This window comes from Acanthochromis polyacanthus, chromosome 6 (assembly GCF_021347895.1).
Source record: "Acanthochromis polyacanthus isolate Apoly-LR-REF ecotype Palm Island chromosome 6, KAUST_Apoly_ChrSc, whole genome shotgun sequence".
In the NCBI taxonomy this organism is placed as follows: domain Eukaryota; kingdom Metazoa; phylum Chordata; class Actinopteri; family Pomacentridae; genus Acanthochromis; species Acanthochromis polyacanthus.
This window is the reverse complement of record NC_067118.1, coordinates 4,747,589-4,772,291: the sequence shown is the minus strand read 5'-3', so window position 1 is coordinate 4,772,291 and position 24,703 is coordinate 4,747,589. Positions and strand designations below refer to the sequence as shown.

Here is a 24,703-nt window from a genome sequence, read left to right as displayed (position 1 = left end):
TTTGTGTCTTATTGTTGTCATTTTGTCTCGTTTTTGTCGTTTTCTGTCTCGTTTTCATCACTTTGTGTGTTGTTTTTGTCATATAATATCTCGTTTTTGTCATTTTATGTCTTGGTTTTGTAGATTTGCGTCTTATTTTTGTCATTTTGTGTTTCGTTTTTGTCATTTTCTGTCTTGTTTTCATCATTTTGTATCTCGTTTTTGTCATTTTGTGTCTTACTTTTGTCATCTTGTGTCTCGTTTTTGCCATTTTGTGTCTCATTTCTGTCATTTTTTGTCTCGTTTTTGTCATTTAATATCTTGTTTTTTTCGATTTTGTCTTCTTTTTGTGTTTTGTTTTTGTGTCCTGTTTTTGTCATTTCGGGTCTCATTTCTGTCGTTTTTTGTCTCGTTTTTTTCGATTTTGCGTCTTGTTTTGTCAATTTCGGTCTTGATTTTGTCATCTTGTATCTTTCTTCTGTCATTTTGTCAAAACCGTTTGTCAAAGTTTTCCAGCTTTAAGAACAAAACCATCAAAGTGAAGTGATTCTTAAAAGTCTGACAATGGATCCTTTCTCACCACAGATGAAGCACGTCGTCTTCAGGACCTCCTCCTTCTTCTGCTTCTCGCTCCTCAGGTCAGCGAACGTGTCAATGATGACTCCAAAGATGAGGTTGAGGACGATGATGATGACGATGAAGTAGAAGAGCAGGTCATAGACCACCCGGGCAGGAAACAGCGGCTCCTGGAGCAGGAACAGAAGGTAGTTATCTCTCTGCTGATGCTACTCCTTACCTGATGATGGCAGCATTTCAGCTGGAGTTGAGCCTCCTACGTTCTTGGACGGTTTCCGGAGAACGTCGCCGACTCCTCCTCCGTTCCTCAATCCGTGATTTAATACGGTGACGATGCACATTAAGAGAGTGTCGCAGGCTCGCTCTGAGTTTGCTTCATCTGGAACAGAAACACTGTCAGCAGTTGTTGCTCATTTTTGCAGTTTCTTGTCTCTTTGGGACAGTTTTTTCTGCTTTCTGTAGTTTGTCTTCCTGTACTTCCTGTAGATTTAAAACTATTTACAAACTCCCTAAGTTCATTTTACCTCCTGTTCTGTTCCTTTGTGGTCATTTTGTGTCCACAAGGTCACATTTTTTTAATCAATTTGTCCCATTTTTGTCTTTTCATTGCTCATTTTATGTCTCGCTTTAGTTGTTTTGTGTCTTGTTTTTGTCATTTTGCATCTCATTTTTGTCGTTTTGCGTCTCGTTTTTGTCGTTTTGTGTCTCGCTTTTGTCATTTGTGTCTTGTTTTTGACATTTGTGTCTTGTTTCTGTCTGTTTTTGCTGATTTGTGTCTTGTTTTTGTCTTTTTTTTGCTCATTTCATGTTTGTTTTTGGTGTTTCGTCTCGTTTTTGGCGTTTCGTCTCATTTTTGTTGTTTTGTGTCTCGTTTTTGTCATCTTTTTAAAATCTTGAAACCGTTTGTCGAAGTTTTCCAGCTTCAAAAACAAAAATATCAGTGAGCGCTAAAGTGATTCTATAAAAGCCCTTTTAAGTTCACGCAGTTAAGCTAATTTCATCAATAGCGTATTTCTGATTGATTCAAGTTCAAATGTTTGAGATTTTAGTTTATTTGATGAACTCGTCTTAGGGAGCTGAAATAATCCAACAATAAGTCAGGCTAACTGGATGAAGCCTGGTCTACTGGGTGAAGTGTCTCTAAGGACGGTTTACTTGGACAGATTTCACAGTTAACATCTGTGTTAAACATTTAAATTCAGTGAATGGATGAACCAATCACGCCTCTCCTTACCGTCCTCTTCGGTGGCGGTGATGGCCTCGGCCTCCACGGTGCAGCTCACTCCATCTGCAGAACACGACTCCAGGAAATCCTGAGAGGCTTCGCTCTGTGGAACATCTGGAGAACAGGTCTGGGGAGTCAGAGTCATCCCCAACGCTAAAGCTATGTTAGCTAGCTAAGGTCGTTGGGTTTGTCTGGTACCTGCAGTGATCTGTGGCAGCGGGTCGACCTCCATGATGAAGTCCTCCTTCAGGCACAGGAAGCCCACGATGGAGAAGAGGTAGACGAGGATGAGGGCGAGCAGCGCCGTCAGCAGGATGGACCGGCCGTTACGAGTCACGCTCTTTATCACGTTGAACAGAGTCTCCTCCCGGTAGATCAGGTCAAACAGCTGTACCCAGAACAAAGACTGAAGGTCAGATACTTTCAGGAGTTGGAGACTGCAGGACTTTGGAGGAACTCGGATTTGTCTTTCAGATCCTATCCCAACTAGACTGTTCAAGGAGGATTGACCTTTAATCAGTTTTTCAGTGTTAGATCTGATTAATCCTCTCTATGTACCACAGGCTTTGAAGGTTTGCTGGATTCAAACCTTTACTTAAAAAGCCCACTCTAGATCCAGATGTTTCAGCTCAGTACAGACCTATATCCAACCAACCATTTCTCTCTGTCTGAAGGTTAATGCGACGGTTCCAACTCACACCGACTATAGAACAAACAGAACCACGTGTTGGTCTGTGCAGAAAGCATGAACTGACCCTGAAAAAGAAGCAGGACAGACATTGGTGAAGATGTGTGTTTACCAGGATGCTGTAGAAGAGCTCGTGGACGAAGAGTCCCAGCGTGGAGGTGAGGACATACGCCAGGTGGTAGAGGAACTCCACGTCCATCACCATGGCCTTGTAGCCCATGATGAAAGTCCCGTTGTTCCCCACAAAACTCACGACGAACACCACCTTATTGATGAGCTGGAAAAGAGCAGCAGATAGTCAGGCTGGTGGAATCTGAACCTAACGGTAAAGCTCAGCTGGGTGACGCAGAGTTCCTTACGTTGAGCGATCCCAGCAGGATGAGGGTGTTGCCGATGCCCAGGTGGTAGATGGACCTGAGGATGAGGGCCAGGGTGAGCGGCTGGAGGCCGTAACGCTGTGAGAACAACGCCAAGACAGACAGTCCGGTGAGGATCCAGAACAGCATCAGCAGCAGCGAGTCGTCGATTGCTCCTGCTGGAGAAACTCAACATTAGACCTGGAAAACTTTTCTGTGGCTGGATTTAATCAGTACAAACAGCTGAACACATTTGGATGTTCTAACAAGACACAGTCAATGTGGTTGTGAAGGCCAACAAACAGAGACACACTGGAGAATCAGACGACTTAGGCTGAGAGCAATAAATATACAATAAAAACAAAATTTAAAGTTTACCGATACAAAGAGAAGTGACACCGACAGAGTAGCAGAACATTTAAGCAACGCCAGCATCAGTAGTCAGGATGTCCAATCAATCAATCAATCAATCAATCAATCAATCAATCAATCAATCAATCAATCGTCTGGTGAGTAAAATATCAGAAAATGGTGAAAAACGTCAACCAGTGTTTGCAGATAACATTCAGTTAGCGTCGGATCATTGACGGTACTGTACCTTGTCCGGAGTCGTAGGGGTAGAAGAAGGCGATGATGAGGTTGATGAAGACGGCCAGGTTGAAGGAGATGGTTCCCCACAGAGTCATCCTCCTGGAGAACCAGTAGAGCAGCGGCATACCTGCACACACAGACCAGTAAGTACCTGAGCCATGAACCTGGACCTCCAAACATCTGAGTACTCACTCCTCAGCTTCTTCTGCCACTCCATCTCCCCGTGGAGGAAGGACGTCTGCTCGAAGAAGTGGGTCACCTTGGATCCCTGCTCGTCCTGCTCGGTGGTGTTGAAGACTCTGAACTTGGACTCTTCAGTCAGAAACTCACAGATGGGATGAACCGGAAACACGATCTGCTCCATGCTGCGGTCCTCACGGACGATCTGCACTCAGAGAGAACATGTTAAGTTAAAACTGTGATTACTATTCCATTAACTGCACAGCCCAACAACTGACATTTCTTTTGGCAACCAAATTTTCCTTTCCAGTGTTTCTGTCTGGTTCCTACTCAGTTTGAGGAGAACATGTGGAGCTGCAGGACAACAAACTGTGTCTTTAAATAAAATAGAAATAAAAACTCCTAGAAACCTTAGATGACAGACTTCTGTTGAAGGTCAATCATAGAAAAATAAGAACTATCACAGTTTTCTTTTTCTATCAGGTAGCAGACAATAAGAATGATAGTAACGTGAGCAGGTTCTGGACCTCTATCTGGGAGGTGAGCTGGTCGTAGAACTCCAGAGGATCCTGTTCCACCACAGCAGCTGGAGCTGAAGACTTCAACATCTGGGACAACGGACGGTTGTTCAGGTTCAGCTGAAGAATCAAGAACAGTCAGTCAGAGAATAAAACCAGATGGATGGATGATACATGGAAGGATGATAGATGGATGGATGATGGATGGATGGATGGATGCTGGATGGATGATGATGGATGATGGATGAATGTATGGATGGATGATGGATGTATGGATGCATGATGTATGGATGTATGGATGGATGATGGATGGATGGATGATGGATATACAGCTCATCTGAAAATCTCACTCTTAGTCTCTCTCATCCAAATTTGAAAGCTCAGAAACCAGTTTTATTTGTTGTTATATATCGTCCTCCTGCTCCTTATTCTGAGTTTTTATCTCAATTCTCAGACTTTTTATCTGAATTAGTGCTCAGTTCAGACAAAGTTATTATTGTGGGTGACTTTAACATTCATGTTGACGTAGACAGCGACAGCCTTACAACAGCTTTTAATTCATTATTAGACTCAACATGTAAATAAACCAACTCATAGTTTTAATCACACTCTTGACCTTGTCCTGACTTATGGCATAGAAATTGAAGAGTTAACAGTATTTCCCCAGAACCCTCTTCTTTCTGACCATTTTATGATAACATTTCAATTTAAAGTAAAGGATTGTTTAGCAGCTGAGAACAAATATCATTACAGTAGGTGTTTGTCTGACAATTCAGTATCTAAATTTAAGGAAATAATACCCTCACTGTTTACTTCAGCAACATTTACTGATAATCAGAAGGCAAATATTATAATTTTACCCCCACAGAAGTGGATTATTATGTTAATAATGCTTCAGCCTCACTGCGTACAACTCTTGATAGTGTTGCACCTGTAAAAAAGAAAGTTATATCTCAGAGAAGACTTGCTCCTTGGTATAATTCCAGCTGTGGACTTTAAAGCAGGCATCCCGAAAGCTGGAAAGAAAGTGGTATTCCACTAATTCAGAGGAAGTGTATGTGGCTTGGAAAAATAGTCTAGTAATCTATAAAAAAGCTCTTCGTAATGCCAGGACAACTTATTATTCATCTTTAATAGATGAGAACAAGAACAACCCTAGGTTTCTCTTTAGCACTGTAGCCAGGCTGACAAAGAGTCAGAGCTCTGTTGAACCTTGTATTCCTTTAGCTTTAACCAGTAACGACTTCATGAGCTTCTTTACACATAAAATAGTTCTGATTAGAGATAAAATTAATCTGGCCCTTCCTACAAATGTCACAGATGCTTTTGAATTGGCTGTTAGACCTGATGAATCTTTAGAATTCTTCACTCCTATATGTCTCTCTGAACTAATTTCAACAGTTTCTACATCCAAACCATCAACATGTCTTTTAGATCCTATCCCAACTAGACTCTTCAAGGAGATTTTACCTTTAATTAATTCTTCAATGTTAGATCTGATTAATCTCTCTCTAGTAACAGGCTATGTACCACAGGCTTTTAAGGTTGCTGTCATCAAACCTTTGCTTAAAAAGCCCACTTTAGATCCAGATGTGTTAGCTAACTATAGACCGATATCCAACCTACCATTTCTCTCTAAAATTCTGGAAAGAACAGTTGCAAATCAATTATGTGAACACTTACAAAGGAATAATTTGTTTGAAATGTTTCAGTCAGGCTTCAGAGTGCATCATAGCACAGAAACAGCTCTGGTGAAAGTTACTAATGACCTTCTCATAGCATCAGATAATGGACTAGTCTCTATACTTGTTTTGTTAGATCTTAGTGCAGCGTTTGACACAATCGACCACAACATTTTATTACAGCGTCTAGAACATTCAATTGGCATTAAAGGGACAGCACTGGACTGGTTTAAATCCTACTTATCAGATAGGTTCCAGTTTGTGCATGTCAACAATAACTCTTCTGAGCATACGAAAGTTAATCATGGAGTTCCTCAGGGTTCTGTCTTAGGACCGATACTTTTCACATTATACATGCTTCCTTTAGGCAATATTATTAGGAAGCATTGTATTAACTTCCATTGTTATGCAGATGACACACAATTGTATTTATCTATGAAGCCAGATGAAACTGATCAGTTAGCTAGACTGCAAGATTGTCTTAAGGACATTAAAACCTGGATGACTTTTAACTTCCTACTGCTAAATCTGCCTCTAGTCATGCTGCTATGGGGATGGCTAGTGTGACGTCATGGACCACTTCCGTGTCCAAGCCGCGGCGTATCGAATGAAAACACAATGGCAGTAGCGAAAGAACCGGTCACCTTTTTCACTGTGACATCTTATTTTGCGGATTTTCCGAAGTCGGTAAAGCGAGGTCTTAACTCTTACAACTCAAACAGAGTTGTAAGAGTTAGTGTGCTGGCAGGTGGTTTTAAAGGGAAAGTGCAGGCGTCAATGAAAAGGAAAACGTACAGTGTTGAGGTGAGTAGCTAAGTAGTGTAAGCTAACAAACACAGGATGTCAGAAATAAAGCTAGCTTTATCATCTGTGTGAGGTTAAATGTCGTTTACTTGGCTTTGTTAGAGTTGTTATGTTAGATTTGAAAAGTATACTCTAAAGATTCCCAGCAGCACACTCGAGCGCTAACTTCTGCCGGGAGCACATGGCTAATTTGCATATGTAAATAACTACGCATCTCTTTACACTAATCATGAATCCATAACAGTTAAAACAATCTTAGTCAAACATTTTTAGCAAGTCAGTCCAAGTATTGGACTCAATTAAATCCAAGTCACATAGACCCATATCCTAGTCAAGTCGAGTATTTTGGGCAGATTGGTCAAGCAAGTCCAAGTCCCCAAAACTGGGACAAAAGTCTCCCTCGGCAGACTTTATTCTTATAAATTAAAAGTATAAACTTATTATCAGAGACTTTAATCTCGACCACTTTTAGTTTCTTTTGTAATGTGGCCCAAACACTCCTCATAACACAAAAAGATAACATGATTCAAGCGGCTAATACTAGCTAGCGCACGTTAGCTCCCGGCGCTAAATGTATTTTCTAAGATTAGAAATCCGACTTACCTTATCAGTGTCAGCCATCTTCTCTTCTCCTTTTCGTCCAGAGGAAAGTGGTTGAAAGATATCGTTTTATTTACATCATTTCTATTGTTGCAACACAGGACACAACACAGCACCATTATATCGTTGGTTTGGTAGGACACGGAAGTGACGTTTTTGGACACGATGACGTAGTTACTAGCCATCCCCATAGGCCTAGGCTGCTGGGGGACTTTTCTTGACGCACTGAGCCCTTCTCTATCTACCTTTACATTTAATATGTATACCGTTATTGCAGTACATTCACTCTGTTTCCCCCTGTGCTATTTCTCCGAGTGTCCCTGGTCCCAGAGCTGGATGCGTCAGATCTGCGGTTGATGTTCCACCAGCTGGTCCAGTCTCCACCATGTCCACTGTGGGATGCTGCTGCTGACCTTCCTCCAGCCCTCTGCTTCCAGCTCCCTTTTTCCACCAGTCAACTCTGCATTGCCTTCACTATACTGTTATGCTAACTTACATACTGTTTGAATTTTACTGCTAGCTATATATGGAGTATGTTTAATGTCAGAGCCGTACATCATCAGAGTAAACTATGAGTCAGTTTTCAATGTTAGCTTATACTTTGTCTGTGTCACATATCCTGTCATGCATGTATCCAAATGTGTGTTGTGTTTTCCTTGCTTTCCCACCCCTCCCTCTTCTCCCATCCCTCCCCCTTGCCCTCTTCTGTCCTTCTCAACCCGCCCGGCCAGCAGGCAGATGGGTCCCCCCTATATAGAGCCAGGTTCTGCTCCAGGTTTCTTCCCTGTTAAAAGGGTGTTTTTCCTTGCCACTGTCGCCTTTGGGCTTGCTCTGGGGGTCAGGCATATGGGTTCTGTAAAGCGTCTTGAGACGAGTTGACTGTAATTGACGCTATATAAATAAAATTGAATTGAATTGAATTAAATTCAGACAAAACTGAAGTCATTGTATTTGGCCCCAAACATCTTAGAAACTCGCTTTCAAAGCAAATAGTTACTCTGGATGGCATCACATTGGCCTCCAGTACTACTGTGAGGAATCTTGGAGTTATCTTTGACCAGGACATGTCCTTTAACTCACACATAAAGCAAGTCTGTAGGACTTCCTTTTTTCACCTGCGTAATATTGTAAAAATCAGGAACATTCTGTGTCAGAGTGATGCAGAAAAATTAGTTCATGCTTTTGTTACTTCCAGGCTTGACTATTGTAATTCCTTATTATCGGGTTGTCCAAATAGCTCTCTTAAACATCTACAGTTGATCCAAAACGCTGCTGCGAGAGTACTGACAGGAGTTAGCAAAAGAGATCATATTTCCCCTATACTTGCTTCTCTTCACTGGCTTCCTGTTAAATCCAGAATAGAATTTAAAATCCTTCTTCTGACATATAAAGCTCTTAATAACCAATCTCCATCATATCTTAAAGATCTGATAGTACCATATTATCCTAGTAGAACTCTTCGCTCTCAAACTGCAGGCTTACTTGTTGTTCCTAGAATTTCTAAAAGTAGAATGGGAGGCAGAGCCTTCAGTTATCAGGCGCCTCTCCTGTGGAACCTGCTCCCAGTTTGGGTTCTGGAGGCAGATACCCTCTCTATTTTTAAGACCAGGCTTAAAACGTTCCTTTTTGACAAATCTTATAGTTGGGGCTGACTGGGTGACCCACAGGGGTTCGGCTTGTGTCTTCATTTGCACAGCTGACTCCCTCTTGGACGTCCCTTCGTTCTGCCTCTAGTCATGCTGCTATAGGCCTAGGCTGCTGGGGGACTTTTCTTGACGCACTGAGCCCTTCTCTATCTACCTTTACATTTAATATGTATACCGTTATTGCAGTACATTCACTCTGTTTCCCCCTGTGCTATTTCTCCGAGTGTCCCTGGTCCCAGAGCTGGATGCTTCAGATCTGTGGTTGATGTTCCACCAGCTGGTCCAGTCTCCATCATGTCCACTGTGGGATGCTGCTGCTGACCTTCCTCCAGCCCTCTGCTTCCAGCTCCCCTTTTCCACCAGTCAACTCTGCATCGCCTTCACTATACTGTTATGCTAACTTACATACTGTTTGAATTTTACTGCTAGCTATATATGGAGTATGTTTAATGTCAGAGCCGTACATCATCAGAGTAAACTATGAGTCAGTTTTCAATGTTAGCTTATACTTTGTCTGTGTCACATATCCTGTCATACATGTATCCAAATGTGTGTTGTGTTTTCCTTGCTTTCCCACCCCTCCCTCTTCTCCCATCCCTCCCCTTGCCCTCCTCTGTCCCTCTCAACCCCCCCAGCCAGCAGGCAGATGGGTCCCCCCTATATAGAGCCGGGTTCTGCTCGAGGTTTCTTCCCTGTTAAAAGGGTGTTTTTCCTTGCCACTGTCGCCTTTGGGCTGCTCTGGGGGTCAGGCTTATGGGTTCTGTAAAGCGTCTTGAGACGATTTGACTGTAATTGATGCTATATAAATAAAATTGAATTGAATTGAATTGAATTGAATTGAATTGAATTGAACTGATGGATGGATGATGGATGGATGGATGATGGATGGATGAAGGGTTACCATGGAGGAGATGCCCTCTTCTCCTTCTTTGCTCTTCTTGGTGGGCTTCAGAAGGTTCTGCAGCACTTTGTTGTGTCTCGCCAGCTGAAAATAAACAAATAAACACTTTGTTTACAGCTGTTGATCCTGGAAACACCAATCAGAGAACACCATGGGCTCCTCCCTGCAGCCAATGAGAGGCCAGCGCTGGATCACCTGCTGAGCCAGGATGTAGATGTTGTGTCCGACCTCCCGTGGAGACACCTCTGCATCTTCACACTCGCTCTCCTGCTGGTAGGCCTTCTTGATCACTTCCACCTGCAGACAGAACAGTCAGATCACCTCCACCTCCTCCACCACCCCCCTGTTTCCTCCTCAGAGTCTCACCAGCTCTCGCGGCCGCAGGTTGAACAGGATTCGCTCGGCGTTCTCGCTGTCGTGGCGACTCTCCATCAGGGCCAGCAGCAGCTTGGAGGCGTTGTCCTGTCAACCAGGGAGAAGACAGCAGCGTGAACATCTGGACTGAACCCACATTCAGAATACTTGACCAGAGATTCAGTGAGGAAACATCTCAGCTTCACACTCAGAAATGATGGGAAAAGTCCATTAAAAAGTGATAAATCTGGACCCATCTCTATGGACTTTAAGGACCTGGAATGTTCTAAGTGAGACTAAACCTAAAGACTGGAAGCAGGAAAGGAGAGCATCCCCTGGAGAAAGTTCGAGAGTAGACCTACCAACAACTGAAGAAAGTTCTAGAGTAGACCTACTGACAACTGGAGAAAGTTCTAGAGTAGACCTACCAACAACTGAAGAAAGTTCTAGAGTAGATCTACCGACAACTGGAGAAAGTTCTGGAGTAGACCTACCAACAACTTGAGAAAGTTCTAGAGTAGACCTACTGACAACTGGAGAAAGTTCTAGAGTAGACCTACCGACAACTGGAGAAAGGTCTAGAGCAGACCTACCGACAACTGAAGAAAGTTCTAGAGTAGACCTACCGACAACTGGAGAAAGGTCTAGAGCAGACCTACCGACAACTTGAGAAAGTTCTAGAGTAGACCTACCGACAACTGGAGAAAGTTCTGGAGTAGACCTACCAACAACTTGAGAAAGTTCTAGAGTAGACCTACTGACAACTGGAGAAAGTTCTAGAGTAGACCTACCGACAACTGGAGAAAGGTCTAGAGCAGACCTACCGACAACTGGAGAAAGTTCTAGAGTAGACCTACCGACAACTGGAGAAAGGTCTAGAGCAGACCTACCAACAACTGGAGAAAGTTCTAGAGTAGACCTACCGACAACTGGACAGTTGTCGGTAGGTCTACTCTAGAACTTTCTCCAGGAGATGTTCTCCTCTATGGACTGCAAGGACCTGGAACTCTGGAAATATTCCCAGTCTGAAGGTAGAACTCTGATCATTAATAAAGTTACTGAAGATGAAGAACCAGATGTTCTGAGGTGGTGTTGGGAGATCTTTGTTCAGATTTGGTTGATTTTACACTGAATGGCTTTTATTTCGACACGTTCTTCTGGTCGTGATCCAGGTACCTTCAGCTGCAGAACCATCTCCATCTGGTAGCGACACAGAGGACTGATGTCGTTCAGGATCAGAGCGGTGATGATGTCGATGCCGTTGGACTCGTGGGTCACGATGCACGTCTGGAAGAAACCCAGAAAACATTCAGGTTAGAGACCATGCACCACAAACACCCAACCAAGAAGAAACCAGCTGCTAGGGTCAGTCATGAACATGTGGTGGTTCTGTTCCTGTGGTTCTACAGGTTGTGAAGAACATGGAGATACTGTAGGTACTAAACAATCTGGATCTGCTGAGGATCACAGAATTTCTGTAGAGTTGGTACCAAATACTAAACTGGCGTGAACTAGAACCAGTTGGACTACTGTTCCAACACTGTCCAACATATTCTAAAACCAGTCCATAAAGAGTGTAAAGCAAACATAGAACCAGTCCAAACCCAGGGCTTAAACTGTCCAGAACCAAATAACAAACCAGTATAAAACCAGATCTGAGAAGATCCTAAACCAGTCTAAGCTGGTTTTGAACAGAATTTCAGTTTTTCTTCTCCTCTGTGTGTGTGGTTCTACCTGGTTCTCCTCCGTGTGTGGTTCTACCTGGTTCTCCTCCGTGTGTGGTTCTACCTGGTTCTCCTCCATGTGTGGTTCTATCTAGTTCTCCTCCATGTGCGTGGTTCTACCTGGTTCTCCTCTGTGTGGTTCTACCTGGTTCTCCTCCGTGTTTGTGGTTCTACCTGGTTCTCCTCCGTGTGTGGTTCTACCTGGTTCTCCTCTGTGTTTGTGGTTCTACCTGGTTCTCCTCCGTGTTTGTGGTTCTACCTGGTTCTCCTCTGTGTGTGGTTCTACCTGGTTCTCCTCTGTGTGTGGTTCTACCTGGTTCTCCTGGCAGGGCCCTTGGCAGTACTCAGTGAGGGTCTCCAGGGTCTGGGTGATGAGGTGAACGTTGGACTCGTTGATGTAGAGGCCCAGCAGACCCAGACCTCCAGTGGTGGAACCACACATGATGTCCAGGAACTGGAGCGTCTCACAGACCAGGTTGTAGTTGGTCTTATTGTTCTGACAGCGTAGGAAGTTCTGCAGATGTAAGGAGAGATGGGTAGTTAGTTAGTTAGCTACCTACATGCTTAGTTAGTTAGTTAGCTGGTTGTTTAGCTAGCTAGCTAGTTAGTTAGTTAGCTAGTTGTTTAGCTACTTAGCTAGTTACCTGCAGGTCGTGGTTGTGGTTCTCACAGAGCAGCTGCAGGAACCTCAGAATGGGCTTCATGATGATCACTGCTGGTCCCATCTCCGTCTCCACTTCTCTCTGCTCTACGACTGGCTGAGTCGGCAGGGCGGAGGCGCCGGTTACCGGGGCGATGGACTGACCCTGGACCAATAAGGGGTGACCTCCTGAACCAGGAAGTACCAGCGTTGTAGAGCCTCCTGTAAAACATTATTTTAATGTGACTAATGATTTTTCTGACAATATACACTGGAACCCAGAGAACAGTGGAGCCTGATGACTGTTCTGGTTTAACGTTGGGTTCTAACAGGACTTTAGTACCATTATCCAGCTCCTTCTCGTTGGCTTTGTGCGTCATCTCTCCAACATTCACAGAAACTGTAGCTTTAATGTCGGTCTGAGCTTCTTTCATCCGGTCATGGAGAACTTTGAAGAACTTCTCTGACTTGTTATCGCCCATCATCAGTTTGTAGAAGGAATTCTGGAGGAGAACAGAGGTTCTGTTCATACATCAATACAGTCCATGTAGAGCAGGAGTTGTGGAGTAACAGAGTTCTGGTCTCAGTCTGAGACACTCTGGATCCACAGAAGGACTGAAGCAAGTTCCCATTAGAACACGTTCTACAGAGTCTACGCACTAGCCTGAAAAAAGTCTTCATCCAAGTCCAACACTGAGGACAACCTAAGTTAAATATCAGCCTAAGATCAAAATGGAGTCCAAAACAGCCTAAAACCGGGTCTAGACTAGACTCAAACCAGGTCTACAACCAGTCTAAAGCTAAAACCAGGTCTACAACCAGTCTGCAAACAGGTCTTAACGGTCCTTAATTGGGTCTGAAACCAAATATAAACCAAACATAAACCAAATATAAACCAAATCCTGAAACACTTCAAGGTATTTTAGGTGCCTTTATGTAGCAGAATTAGCCATTAGCGCCTCCTGATGGTAAAACTTAATAAACTGAGAAATGTCCTGACTCTCAGGAAGGTTCTGGATTTATGAACGTTTCTTCGTGTTTATTTGGTTTCTGGTTTGAATGTTCAGATCAGCTACAGAGCAGAGTTAAACCTCTTCCTGTCTTGGTCTGTGAGTTACCTGGATCTCGGTGTTGCCTCCCTCCAGCAGACAGATGGCCAGCTGGATGCTTTCCTGGAAGATCTTGTCATTCTTGGTGCTCATCACCAGATCAGTGAACAGCTTTGTTCCTCCTTCTCGGTCCAGACGGCACTGAATCGCCGCCACCGCCGTCCAATCACGTTCCTGTTCCCCACCTTACGACAAAAACAACAACGGACCATCAGATACCATGTTCTCATGTTCTCATGTTCTTCTGTTCTCATGTTCTCATGTTGTCACACATTCAGACTTTCACACTAACCTCTTTAAGGTCATTTCTCCTCTCCTTGTTGGTTTTGTGTCTCTTTAGTGTTTTTTAATCTCTTTGTGGTGATTTCTGAGCTAGTTTAGTTCCTGTGCTGCTGAGCTTTAAGTTCTTCATCAGACATTTTACCAAATCAACCCTTACCTGATAAAAGGCTTTGTTTACCTGCAGCTCCCAGTTCAGCCAGGTCGTTCTTGGGGTTGTTCTTCTTGTTTGGAAACAGGTAGTTCTGCAGTAGAATCTTCCTCAGTGAGATTCCCTGAAAGGAACCAACAGAAAATCTCTTAAAGATCCGTCATTTTACAGGATCCTGAAGACAACACAGGTGTTTATCAGGTGTCACATGTCTGTTTTTATTCATTTTTCTCAGTGGTTTTTCACTTGTTTGGAGTCTTTACATCTATCTGATGTTGTTTTTAGTGTAATTGTGGCTGTTTTCCATCTATTTTTGAGTCTCTGATTCCATCTCTATAAGTTTTCACATCTGTCTGTCGTTGTGTTTCAAGTCTGGTTTTGGTTGTGTGTTGTTCTTTTACATTTTTTTAAACCTGTGTTAAGTGTCTTTACTGTTGTTTTCCATCTATTTTCCATCTTGTTTTGAGTCTCTCATTGATTTAGTTTTCCCAAGGTTCCATGTCTGGTTTCAGTTTCTACTCGTGTTTGTTCTTTCAGATCTTTCTACTCGTTTTCAGTGTGTTCATGGTTCTTTTACTTCTATCTTCAATAAAGTAAAACAAGTAAAAACAGATCTAAAAGATGACAAACAACCAAAGACAGACTGAAAACACAACGACAAATAGATGAAAAAACAATGCACAGACAACAAACAAGTTAAACAAAATTGTTAAAGATGAGTAAGAACAGACGTGTGACGCCTGAAAACGACTACAGACACAAAGAAACGCAAAACAACCAGAAAAAGATGTGAAGTTCCTGCTGAGAGACAGAAAACCCCTGACAGCTGTGAACCCAACCCTCCATCCATGAACCCAACCCTCCATCCATCCATGAACCCTCCATCCATGAACCCAACCCTCCATCCATCCATGAACCCTCCATCCATGAACCCTCCATCCATGAACCATCAATCCATGAATCCAACCATCCATCCATCCATGAACCCTCCATTCATGAACCCAACCCTCCATCTATGAACCATCCATCCATGAATCCAACCATCCCTGAACCATCCATCCATGAACCCTCCATTCATGAACCCAACCCTCCATCCATGAACCCTCCATCCATGAATCCTCCATCATCCATGAACCCTCTATCATCCATGAACCCTCTATCATCCATGAACCCTCCATCATCCATGAACCCTCCATCCATGAACCCTCCATCATCCATAAACCCTCCATCCATGAACCCTTCATCTATGAATCCTCCATCCATGAACCCTCCATCCATCCATGAACCCTCCATCTATGAAGCCAACCCTCCATCCATGAACCCTCCATCCATGAACCGACCTTGTCATCGAAGTCCAGCGTCCTGATCAGCATCTCCTGCAGCGTCCTCAGAACTTTGATGCACAGCTTCTCCTCTGAGGACATCAAAGCTTTGGTGTGTTGGATCAACCTGAATAGAACACATTACCCATCATGCCTCAGTCCTGCTGGGTCTAGCTGTATGCTAATAATTCTGCTGGACCTGGACCTACTTGGAGATGAAGCCTCCAGACTCGCAGCGCTGCCGAGCATCTGTCCCCTCCAGGAACAGGAGCTCCGGCTGGTGGAGAACGTCCACCAGAACCGACAGCTCGGCGTCCACCAGCGGCTTCAGACGTTCCTCCAGAGTGTTGATGATGTCCTGAAGAAAGTATGAATACGTGTAGAGATAAAGTAATAAACATTTTAATAAAATATAAATACATTGTAGGAGCCAGGATACACACGTGGACAAAATTGTTGGTACCCCTCAGTTAAAGAAGGAAAAACCCACAATTCTCACTGAAATCACTTGAAACTCACAAAAGTAACAATAAATAAAAATTTATTGAAAATTAAATAATCAAAATCAGCCATCACTTTTGAATTGTTGATTAACATAATTATTTTAAAAAACAAACTAATGAAATAGGGCTGGACAAAAATGATGGTACCCATAACTTAATATTTTGTTGCACAACCTTTTGAGGCAATCACTGCAATTAAACGATTTCTGTATTTGTCAATGAGCGTTCTGCAGCTGTCAACAGGTATTTTGGCCCACTCCTCATGAGCAAACAGCTCCAGTTGTCTCAGGTTTGATGGGTGTCTTCTCCAAATGGCATGTTTCAGCTCCTTCCACATATGTTCAATGGGATTCAGATCTGGGCTCATAGAAGGCCACTTTAGAATAGTCCAACGCTTTTCTCTCAGCCATTCTTGGGTGTTTTTGGCTGTGTGTTTTGGATCGTTGTCCTGTTGGAAGACCCATGACCTGCGACTGAGACCAAGCTTTCTGACACTAGGCAGCACATTTCTCTCCAGAATGCCTTGATAGTCTTCAGATTTCATCGTACCTTGCACACTTTCAAGACACCCTGTGCCAGATGCAGCAAAGCAGCCCCAAAACATTACTGAGCCTCCTCCATGTTTCACCGTAGGGACAGTGTTCTTTTCTTCGTATGCTTGGTTTTTGAGTCTATGAACATAGAGTTGATGTGCCTTACCAAAAAGCTCCAGTTTGGTCTCATCTGTCCAAAGGACATTCTCCCAGAAGCTTTGTGGCTTGTCAACATGCATTTTTGCAAATTCCAGTCTCGCTTTTTTATGAGTTTTTTCAGCAGTGGTGTCCTCCTTGGTCGTCTCCCATGAAGTCCACTTTGGCTCAAACAACGACGAATGGTGCGATCTGACACTGATGTACCTTGGCCTTGGAGTTCACCTTTAATTTCTTTGGAGGTTGCTCTGGGCTCTTTGGATACAATTCCAACGATCCGTCTCTTCAATTTGTCATCAATTTTCCTCTTGCGGCCACGTCCAGGGAGGTTGGCTACTGTCCCGTGGGTCTTGAACTTCTGAATAATATGAGCCACTGTTGTCACAGGAACTTCAAGCTGTTTAGAGATGCTCTTATAGCCTTTACCTTTAAGATGTTTGTCTATCATTTTTTTTCGGATGTCCTGGGACAATTCTCTCCTTCGCTTTCTGTTGTCCATGTTCAGTGTGGTACACACCTTTTCACCAAACAGCAGGGTGACTACTTGTCTCCCTTTAAATAGGCAGACTGACTGATTATGAGTTTGGAAACACCTGTGATGTCAATTAAATGACACACCTGAGTTAATCATGTCACTCTGGTCAAATAGTTTTCAATCTTTTATAGAGGTACCATCATTTTTGTCCAGGCCTGTTTCATTAGTTTGTTTTTTTAAATAATTATGTTAATCAACAATTCAAAAGTAATGGCTGTTTTTGATTATTTAATTTTCAATAAATTTTTATTTATTGTTACTTTTGTGAGTTTCAAGTGATTTCAGTGAGAATTGTGGGTTTTTCCTTCTTTAACTGAGGGGTACCAACAATTTTGTCCACGTGTGTAGTTGTTTTTTGTTTATTAATTTCTGTGTCGTAAGCTGTCCCCATCCAGTGGCTGCAAGATGGGAATAAAAGCCAAGGAGGTTTCCAGGAAAGAGTGGCCTACCAGGGAAGGACAGTCCTTTGACCACACCACCCATCCAAGGCCGGCAGCAAAGTTTATCTTAGTTGATCTGCAGCATCCTACGCCATTTTTGTTTCTGAGTTTTGAGGAAGTTTTTGTTATAATAAATAGTCTTTCATTCTCAAACCATTTTTTCTCTGGAAATCATTTTCTTTTGGATGGGTGTTGGTTCAGGACACCAGGGTACAGCCACCACAGTGGCTATATAGGCCAGGAATAGCACTGTGGGATGCTGTTGCTGACCTTCCTCCAGCCCTCTGCTTCCAACTCCCTTTTTCCACCAGTCAACTCTGCATCGCCTTCACTATACTGTTATGCTAACTTACATACTGTTTGAATTTTACTGCTAGCTATATATGGAGTATGTTTAATGTCAGAGCCGTACATCATCAGAGTAAACTATGAGTCAGTTTTCAATGTTAGCTTATACTTTGTCTGTGTCACATATCCTGTCATGCATGTATCCAAATGTGTGTTGTGTTTTCCTTGCTTTCCCACCCCTCCCTCTTCTCCCATCCCTCCCCCTTGCCCTCTTCTGTCCTTCTCAACCCCCCCGGCCAGCAGGCAGATGGGTCCCCCCTATATAGAGCCGGGTTCTGCTCGAGGTTTCTTCCCTGTTAAAAGGGTGTTTTCCTGCCACTGTCTCCTTTGGGCTTGCTCTGGGGGTCAGGCATTTGGGTTCTGTAAAGCGTCTTGAGACGATTTGACTGTAATTGACGCTATATAAATAAAATTGGATTGAATTGAATTGAATTGAATAGCCACTACATACATGTAGAGATAAACTAATAAACTTTTTAATAAAATATAAATAGATGTAGAGATAAACTAATTAACATTTTAATAAAACATAAATACCTGTAGATTTTGCCACTTTATTGGCTCGACGCCTCATTCTTTTAAGGTGGAAATCAACATCACCCCCTTCTCACACAATGTGGGTTAAAGAGATTTTTAATAATTTAAAACAGGAAAAAATTTGGTATACATTAAGAGGATCCTCACGTAAATGTAAAGACGTGTGAGGCCCTTTTCTTGTTTACTCAGAAAAGATTGTCTTCCCAGTTGTTCCTGAATAGGATTCTGCTTTAACCCGCTGTAAGCCTCTGCTTGTTTACCTAACCTCTCATTATATGTCACCTTTTTTTTAATTAAAGTTTGGGATTATTATTAGTATTATATATACTAGCATGGCCTCGATCCACTGTAAGACCAGACCAACCACCCTGTTTTAGTGTTGCTGTTTCTGTTTGTTTTTTGTATGATTGATGCAAAGCCGTAAACACTGTCACTGACAAATACTGTGAACCTCTGACCTTTCTGTGTAAAAAATGTAATAAACAAAACTATGAAAAATATATATATACATGTAGAGATAAACTAAAAAATACATAAATAAATAAGAAAAACTCCTGAAACAAACCAGTCTGAAGACTCTAAATACAGAAATTCTTCACATCAAATCTGTATTTTTTTAATTGATTTTTGTCTTCATACAATTATTTATTTATACTTTTTTCAGAGAAATTAAATTGCCAGAAATAAATACATGAAGAAATTAATAAACACATAAATAAACAAGAAAAATTAAAGAATTAAAGCAAAGACTGAAGACTCTAAATAGAGAAAGAAAAGTTGATTTATGTAAATGTTTCTGTATTTCTATTTTTCTTTGTTTTTTAAATTCTGGATTTCTACATTTTTAAAGTTTTTTCACATTTGTATTTTTTGTTTGTTGTTTCCTTTTTGTCTCGTTTGTTTTTCTGTTATTTTTGTCATTTTGTGTGTTGCTTTATCCGTTGCTTTGCGTCTTGCTTTAGTCGTTTGTCTGTTGTTTTGTCGCTTTATATTTTTTTGCTTCATTTTTTGTCATTTTGTTTCCCATTTTTGTAATTTTCTTGTCCTGTTTTTGTTGTTTTTATGTCTTTTTTTGTCTGATTTTTGTGGCGTTGATCCTCCAGTAAACCCTCCATGGTTCAGGTCCAGGTGACTAAATGTTGTGTTCCTTTGTAGACACTCTGATGTGGAAGTTGTGATGTGGAAATGATAAACTGAGGATGAATGTTGATGAAACTGAACATATTTTTCTTCATAAATGTCAGGTTGTTCATGATGTTTAGTAAAAAGATAATTCCTGAAATGTGAACATTAGGAATCATCAGGACCTGTGGTTGTTAACAGGTTATAATGCTGTGGTTTTACTGGTTTTACTGGTTTTACTGGAGACCAGACTGGATGTGGGACCTGGACTAGGATCAGTTTGACTCTCCTGGTTTAAATCATGTATTGGCAGAAATAACGCAGCCGGTCGACGTGTTTGATAGTTTAGATGTTAATTCTCTGTACTCCGGTTCTCTCTGAGGTGTTTCTACCTGCAGCTTCTCGATGATGTTCTTGTAGTCCCAGGGGTTGCTGGGAGCTGTCGGCCGGGAGGAACGGGACGAGGATTTGTAGTTGGGGTTCGATCGAGACAAAGAGTTGAGAGCCGAGCTGGACAGCATGGAACCGATCTGAGCCTCCAGGTCCAGAGGAAGAGAGATGGAGCGACTCTTAGCTAAAAACAGGAGAAACAAACTTAAACCAGCAATGGAAGAAGAAACATCTGGACAGTTTCTGTTTTCAGTCTGAAGGTCTGCAGCTCTAAGAACCAGAAGAACATGACGAAGAACTGAGAGATGTGTTCTGTCAGTTAGAACGTAAAACATAAAAACCAGGAACCAACATGTTTCCTCAGATGTTAAAACTCTGCAACTAATGTCGTCTTCTACTGCAGATATTGAACTATTTCCAGCTTTAGTCTGATGTTTCTGTCCAAACATCCTGCAGTTGAGCTGAAAAGTGAACTTTTATCACAGTTTGATCACAGAGGAGCTCTGATCTTTGGTTTTTACAGAATCTGGTTGATTTCTTCTTTTGCAAATATTTAAATGAGACATTTAGAATGAAGTGTTATGATAAAATATCACAATTTGGAACAGTTAGAAAAAAGTAAGAAATGGTTAGCTTAAAATTAGAAATAGCTAAAAGTAAGAAATGACTTGTTTGAGGATTAAATAATTAGCTAAAAGTAGGGCTGGCCCGAATATTGTTTTGTGGTCTCCAGATTTTCGGGCCCTATTAAACACAAATATCCAAATATTCGGTCCGCTCCATAACATCCAACAGGAGTGGGGGTGGAGGGTGGGGGCGAATATTCGGATCCATTCGTCTGGTCTCCCGGGTCCAAATTTTGCCTTCGTTTTGTCTTCAGTTAAACTGAAGAATTCCCAAACAGCGGAGGTCTTCAGCATCTTGTCTTGTGTTTATGTAACGAAATGAAGCGTGACGTCAGAGTCGGCAGCAACCCGGACATTCAGGTGGTGGTAAGAAATACGAATGGAGGAGCCGAGATGAGCCGAACACGACGGGATGAACTGAAGTGGGCTAAAGGCGAAGGGAAGACACGAGCTCCGAATATTTTCATCTGCGGGGAGGAAGGATGATTACATAGACATGTGTGTATATGTTTATGTGATCACAGGACGAGATGAGCCGATGTGGACCGACGGCAGAGGGCAGACAGTAACGCTGAACATTCGTTCCGCCCGGTAACGTCCGACAGGAGGGGGGATACCAAAATTAATTTCCGTAGTGAACGAATATTTGGGATATTCGGGTCCAGCCATAGCTAAATGTAATAAATGGTTAGAAAAAGTAATAAATGTTTAGCTGAAAGTAATAAATCGTAAGCTAAAAGTCATAAATGGCTAGCTAAAAAATATAATAATTACAATATAAATATAAATAAATTGATAGGCAAAAATAATAAATGCTAGCTTGAAGTGATAAACAGTTGGCTAACACTAACAAATGATTAGCTAAAAGTAATAGCAGTTAAAAGTGAAAGTGATGAAATGTAATAAGTAAATGTAATAAGTAATGTGCTAAAAGTAATAAACTGATAACCACAGCCATAAATTGTTCTCTAAAGGTAATAAATAGTTAGCTAAAAAATAACAAAGGATGAGCCAACAGTAATAAATGATTTGTAAAAAGCAACAAATGTAAAAGTACTAATAACTGTGTAACCATGGTAACCGTCTACCTGTCAGGGCCAGCGTTCTGATGCAGTAAATAATAATAACTGTGTAACCATGGTAACCGTCTACCTGTCAGGGCCAGCGTTCTGATCCAGTAAATAATAATGACTGTGTAACCATGGTAACCGTCTACCTGTCAGGGCCAGCGTTCTGATGCAGTAAATAATAATGACTGTGTAACCATGGTAACCGTCTTCCTGTCAGGGCCAGCGTTCTGATGCAGTAAATAATAATAACTGTGTAACCATGGTAACCGTCTTCCTGTCAGGGCCAGTGTTCTGATGCAGTAAATAATAATAACTGTGTAACCATGGTAACCGTCTACCTGTCAGGGCCAGCGTTCTGATGCAGTAAATAATAATGACTGTGTAACCATGGTAACCGTCTTCCTGTCAGGGCCAGCGTTCTGATGCAGTAAATAATAATAACTGTGTAACCATGGTAACCGTCTACCTGTCAGGGCCAGCGTTCTGATGCAGTAAATAATAATAACTGTGTAACCATGGTAACCGTCTTCCTGTCAGGGCCAGCGTTCTGATGCAGTAAATAATAATAACTGTGTAACCATGGTAACCGTCTACCTGTCAGGGCCAGCGTTCTGATGCAGTAAATAATAATAACTGTGTAACCATGGTAACCATCTACCTGTCAGGGCCAGCGTTCTGATGCAGTAAATAATAATAACTGTGTAACCATGGTAACCGTCTACCTGTCAGGGCCAGCGTTCTGATGCAGTAAATAATAATAACTGTGTAACCATGGTAACCGTCTACCTGTCAGGGCCAGCGTTCTGATGCAGTAAATAATAATAATGACTGTGTAACCATGGTAACCGTCTACCTGTCAGGGCCAGCGTTCTGATGCAGTAAATAATAATAACTGTGTAACCATGGTAACCATCTACCTGTCAGGGCCAGCGTTCTGATGCAGTAAATAATAATAATGACTGTGTAACCATGGTAACCGTCTACCTGTCAGGGCCAGCGTTCTGATGCAGTAAATAATAATAATGACTGTGTAACCATGGTAACCGTCTACCTGTCAGGGCCAGCGTTCTGATGCAGTAAATAATAATAATGACTGTGTAACCATGGTAACCGTCTACCTGTCAGGGCCAGCGTTCTGATGCAGTAAATAATAATAATGACTGTGTAACCATGGTAACCATCTACCTGTCAGGGCCAGCGTTCTGATGCAGTAAATAATAATAATGACTGTGTAACCATGGTAACCGTCTACCTGTCAGGGCCAGCGTTCTGATGCAGTAAATAATAATAACTGTGTAACCATGGTAACCGTCTACCTGTCAGGGCCAGCGTTCTGATGCAGTAAATAATAATAACTGTGTAACCATGGTAACCGTCTTCCTGTCAGGGCCAGCGTTCTGATGCAGTAAATAATAATAACTGTGTAACCATGGTAACCGTCTACCTGTCAGGGCCAGCGTTCTGATGCAGTAAATAATAATAATGACTGTGTAACCATGGTAACCGTCTACCTGTCAGGGCCAGCGTTCTGATGCAGTAAATAATAATAATGACTGTGTAACCATGGTAACCATCTACCTGTCAGGGCCAGCGTTCTGATGCAGTAAATAATAATAATGACTGTGTAACCATGGTAACCGTCTACCTGTCAGGGCCAGCGTTCTGATGCAGTAAATAATAATAATGACTGTGTAACCATGGTAACCATCTACCTGTCAGGGCCAGCGTTCTGATGCAGTAAATAATAATAACTGTGTAACCATGGTAACCGTCTACCTGTCAGGGCCAGCGTTCTGATGCAGTAAATAATAATAACTGTGTAACCATGGTAACCGTCTACCTGTCAGGGCCAGCGTTCTGATGCAGTAAATAATAATAACTGTGTAACCATGGTAACCGTCTACCTGTCAGGGCCAGTGTTCTGATGCAGTAAATAATAATAACTGTGTAACCATGGTAACCGTCTACCTGTCAGGGCCAGCGTTCTGATGCAGTAAATAATAATAACTGTGTAACCATGGTAACCGTCTACCTGTCAGGGCCAGCGTTCTGATGCAGTAAATAATAATAACTGTGTAACCATGGTAACCATCTACCTGTCAGGGCCAGCGTTCTGATGCAGTAAATAATAATAACTGTGTAACCATGGTAACCATCTACCTGTCAGGGCCAGCGTTCTGATGCAGTAAATAATAATAACTGTGTAACCATGGTAACCGTCTACCTGTCAGGGCCAGCGTTCTGATGCAGTAAATAATAATAATGACTGTGTAACCATGGTAACCATCTACCTGTCAGGGCCAGCGTTCTGATGCAGTAAATAATAATAACTGTGTAACCATGGTAACCGTCTACCTGTCAGGGCCAGCGTTCTGATGCAGGCCTCCACCTGACCTCGATGCTGCTGCTGGAGCCACGGACAGTCCAGGAGTCTGACGGAGGACTGGAGCAGCTGGGTCACGATGGTGTGGTGGGTCTGAAACAAGAAAATTATCGATTAACCAGTGTAATGAAGGTTTAACTAAAATAAACCAGGTTAAAGGAGGATAAATAAACCAGTTTAAAGGAGGTTAAATTAAACCGGTGTATTCAGAGCTCTACCTGCAGAGACGTGCTGTTTTCAGAGAACGGAGAGCTGAAGAAGGCGTTGATGGTGTCGAACACCACGTTGATGATGTATTTCTCCAGAATCGGATCAGAAAGACGTTTTTCACGTTTATTACAAACCTACAGAGGAAAAAACATCATTCAAGAAACAGAAACGAAGAAGAAGATTTGGAAATTAATAACTAATAATTACTGACAACAAAAACAGACCAGAAGTAGCACTAAAAACATTCAACGTTCACTAAGAACAGAATCTGTTGTCTATTTGTACAAAGACGCTAATTTAGTCATGAATTTAGACTGGAATAAAGTGAAATATGTAGGTAACATATTGCAGCTAACATGTAGTAGTTAATGTGTTGCAGTTAGTATGTTGTAGTTAGCATGTAGTAGTTAACATGTAGTAGTTAACATGTCATAGTTAACATGTTGTAGTTAACATGTAGTAGTTAACATGTTGCAGTTAGCATGTAGTAGTTAACATGTAGTAGTTAACATGTCATAGTTAACA

At 42.1% G+C, this 24,703-nt stretch overlaps 1 protein-coding gene across 1 annotated transcript in view; it reads right to left on the bottom strand.

Annotated features, from left to right (window-relative positions):
- itpr3 (inositol 1,4,5-trisphosphate receptor, type 3) overlaps positions 1-24,703 on the bottom strand; it is a 93,662-nt gene that overhangs the window by 4,344 nt on the left and 64,615 nt on the right. The window contains 22 exon segments of the mRNA XM_051950222.1: positions 560-725; positions 816-934; positions 1,790-2,168; positions 2,581-2,745; positions 2,828-3,003; positions 3,423-3,542; positions 3,608-3,800; positions 4,123-4,233; positions 9,747-9,830; positions 9,942-10,043; positions 10,113-10,208; positions 11,277-11,387; positions 12,138-12,338; positions 12,469-12,686; positions 12,808-12,967; positions 13,583-13,758; positions 14,034-14,127; positions 15,344-15,452; positions 15,535-15,683; positions 19,892-20,073; positions 23,941-24,061; positions 24,187-24,312. Of these exon segments, the coding sequence (XP_051806182.1) occupies positions 560-725; positions 816-934; positions 1,790-2,168; positions 2,581-2,745; positions 2,828-3,003; positions 3,423-3,542; positions 3,608-3,800; positions 4,123-4,233; positions 9,747-9,830; positions 9,942-10,043; positions 10,113-10,208; positions 11,277-11,387; positions 12,138-12,338; positions 12,469-12,686; positions 12,808-12,967; positions 13,583-13,758; positions 14,034-14,127; positions 15,344-15,452; positions 15,535-15,683; positions 19,892-20,073; positions 23,941-24,061; positions 24,187-24,312 (3,358 nt within the window).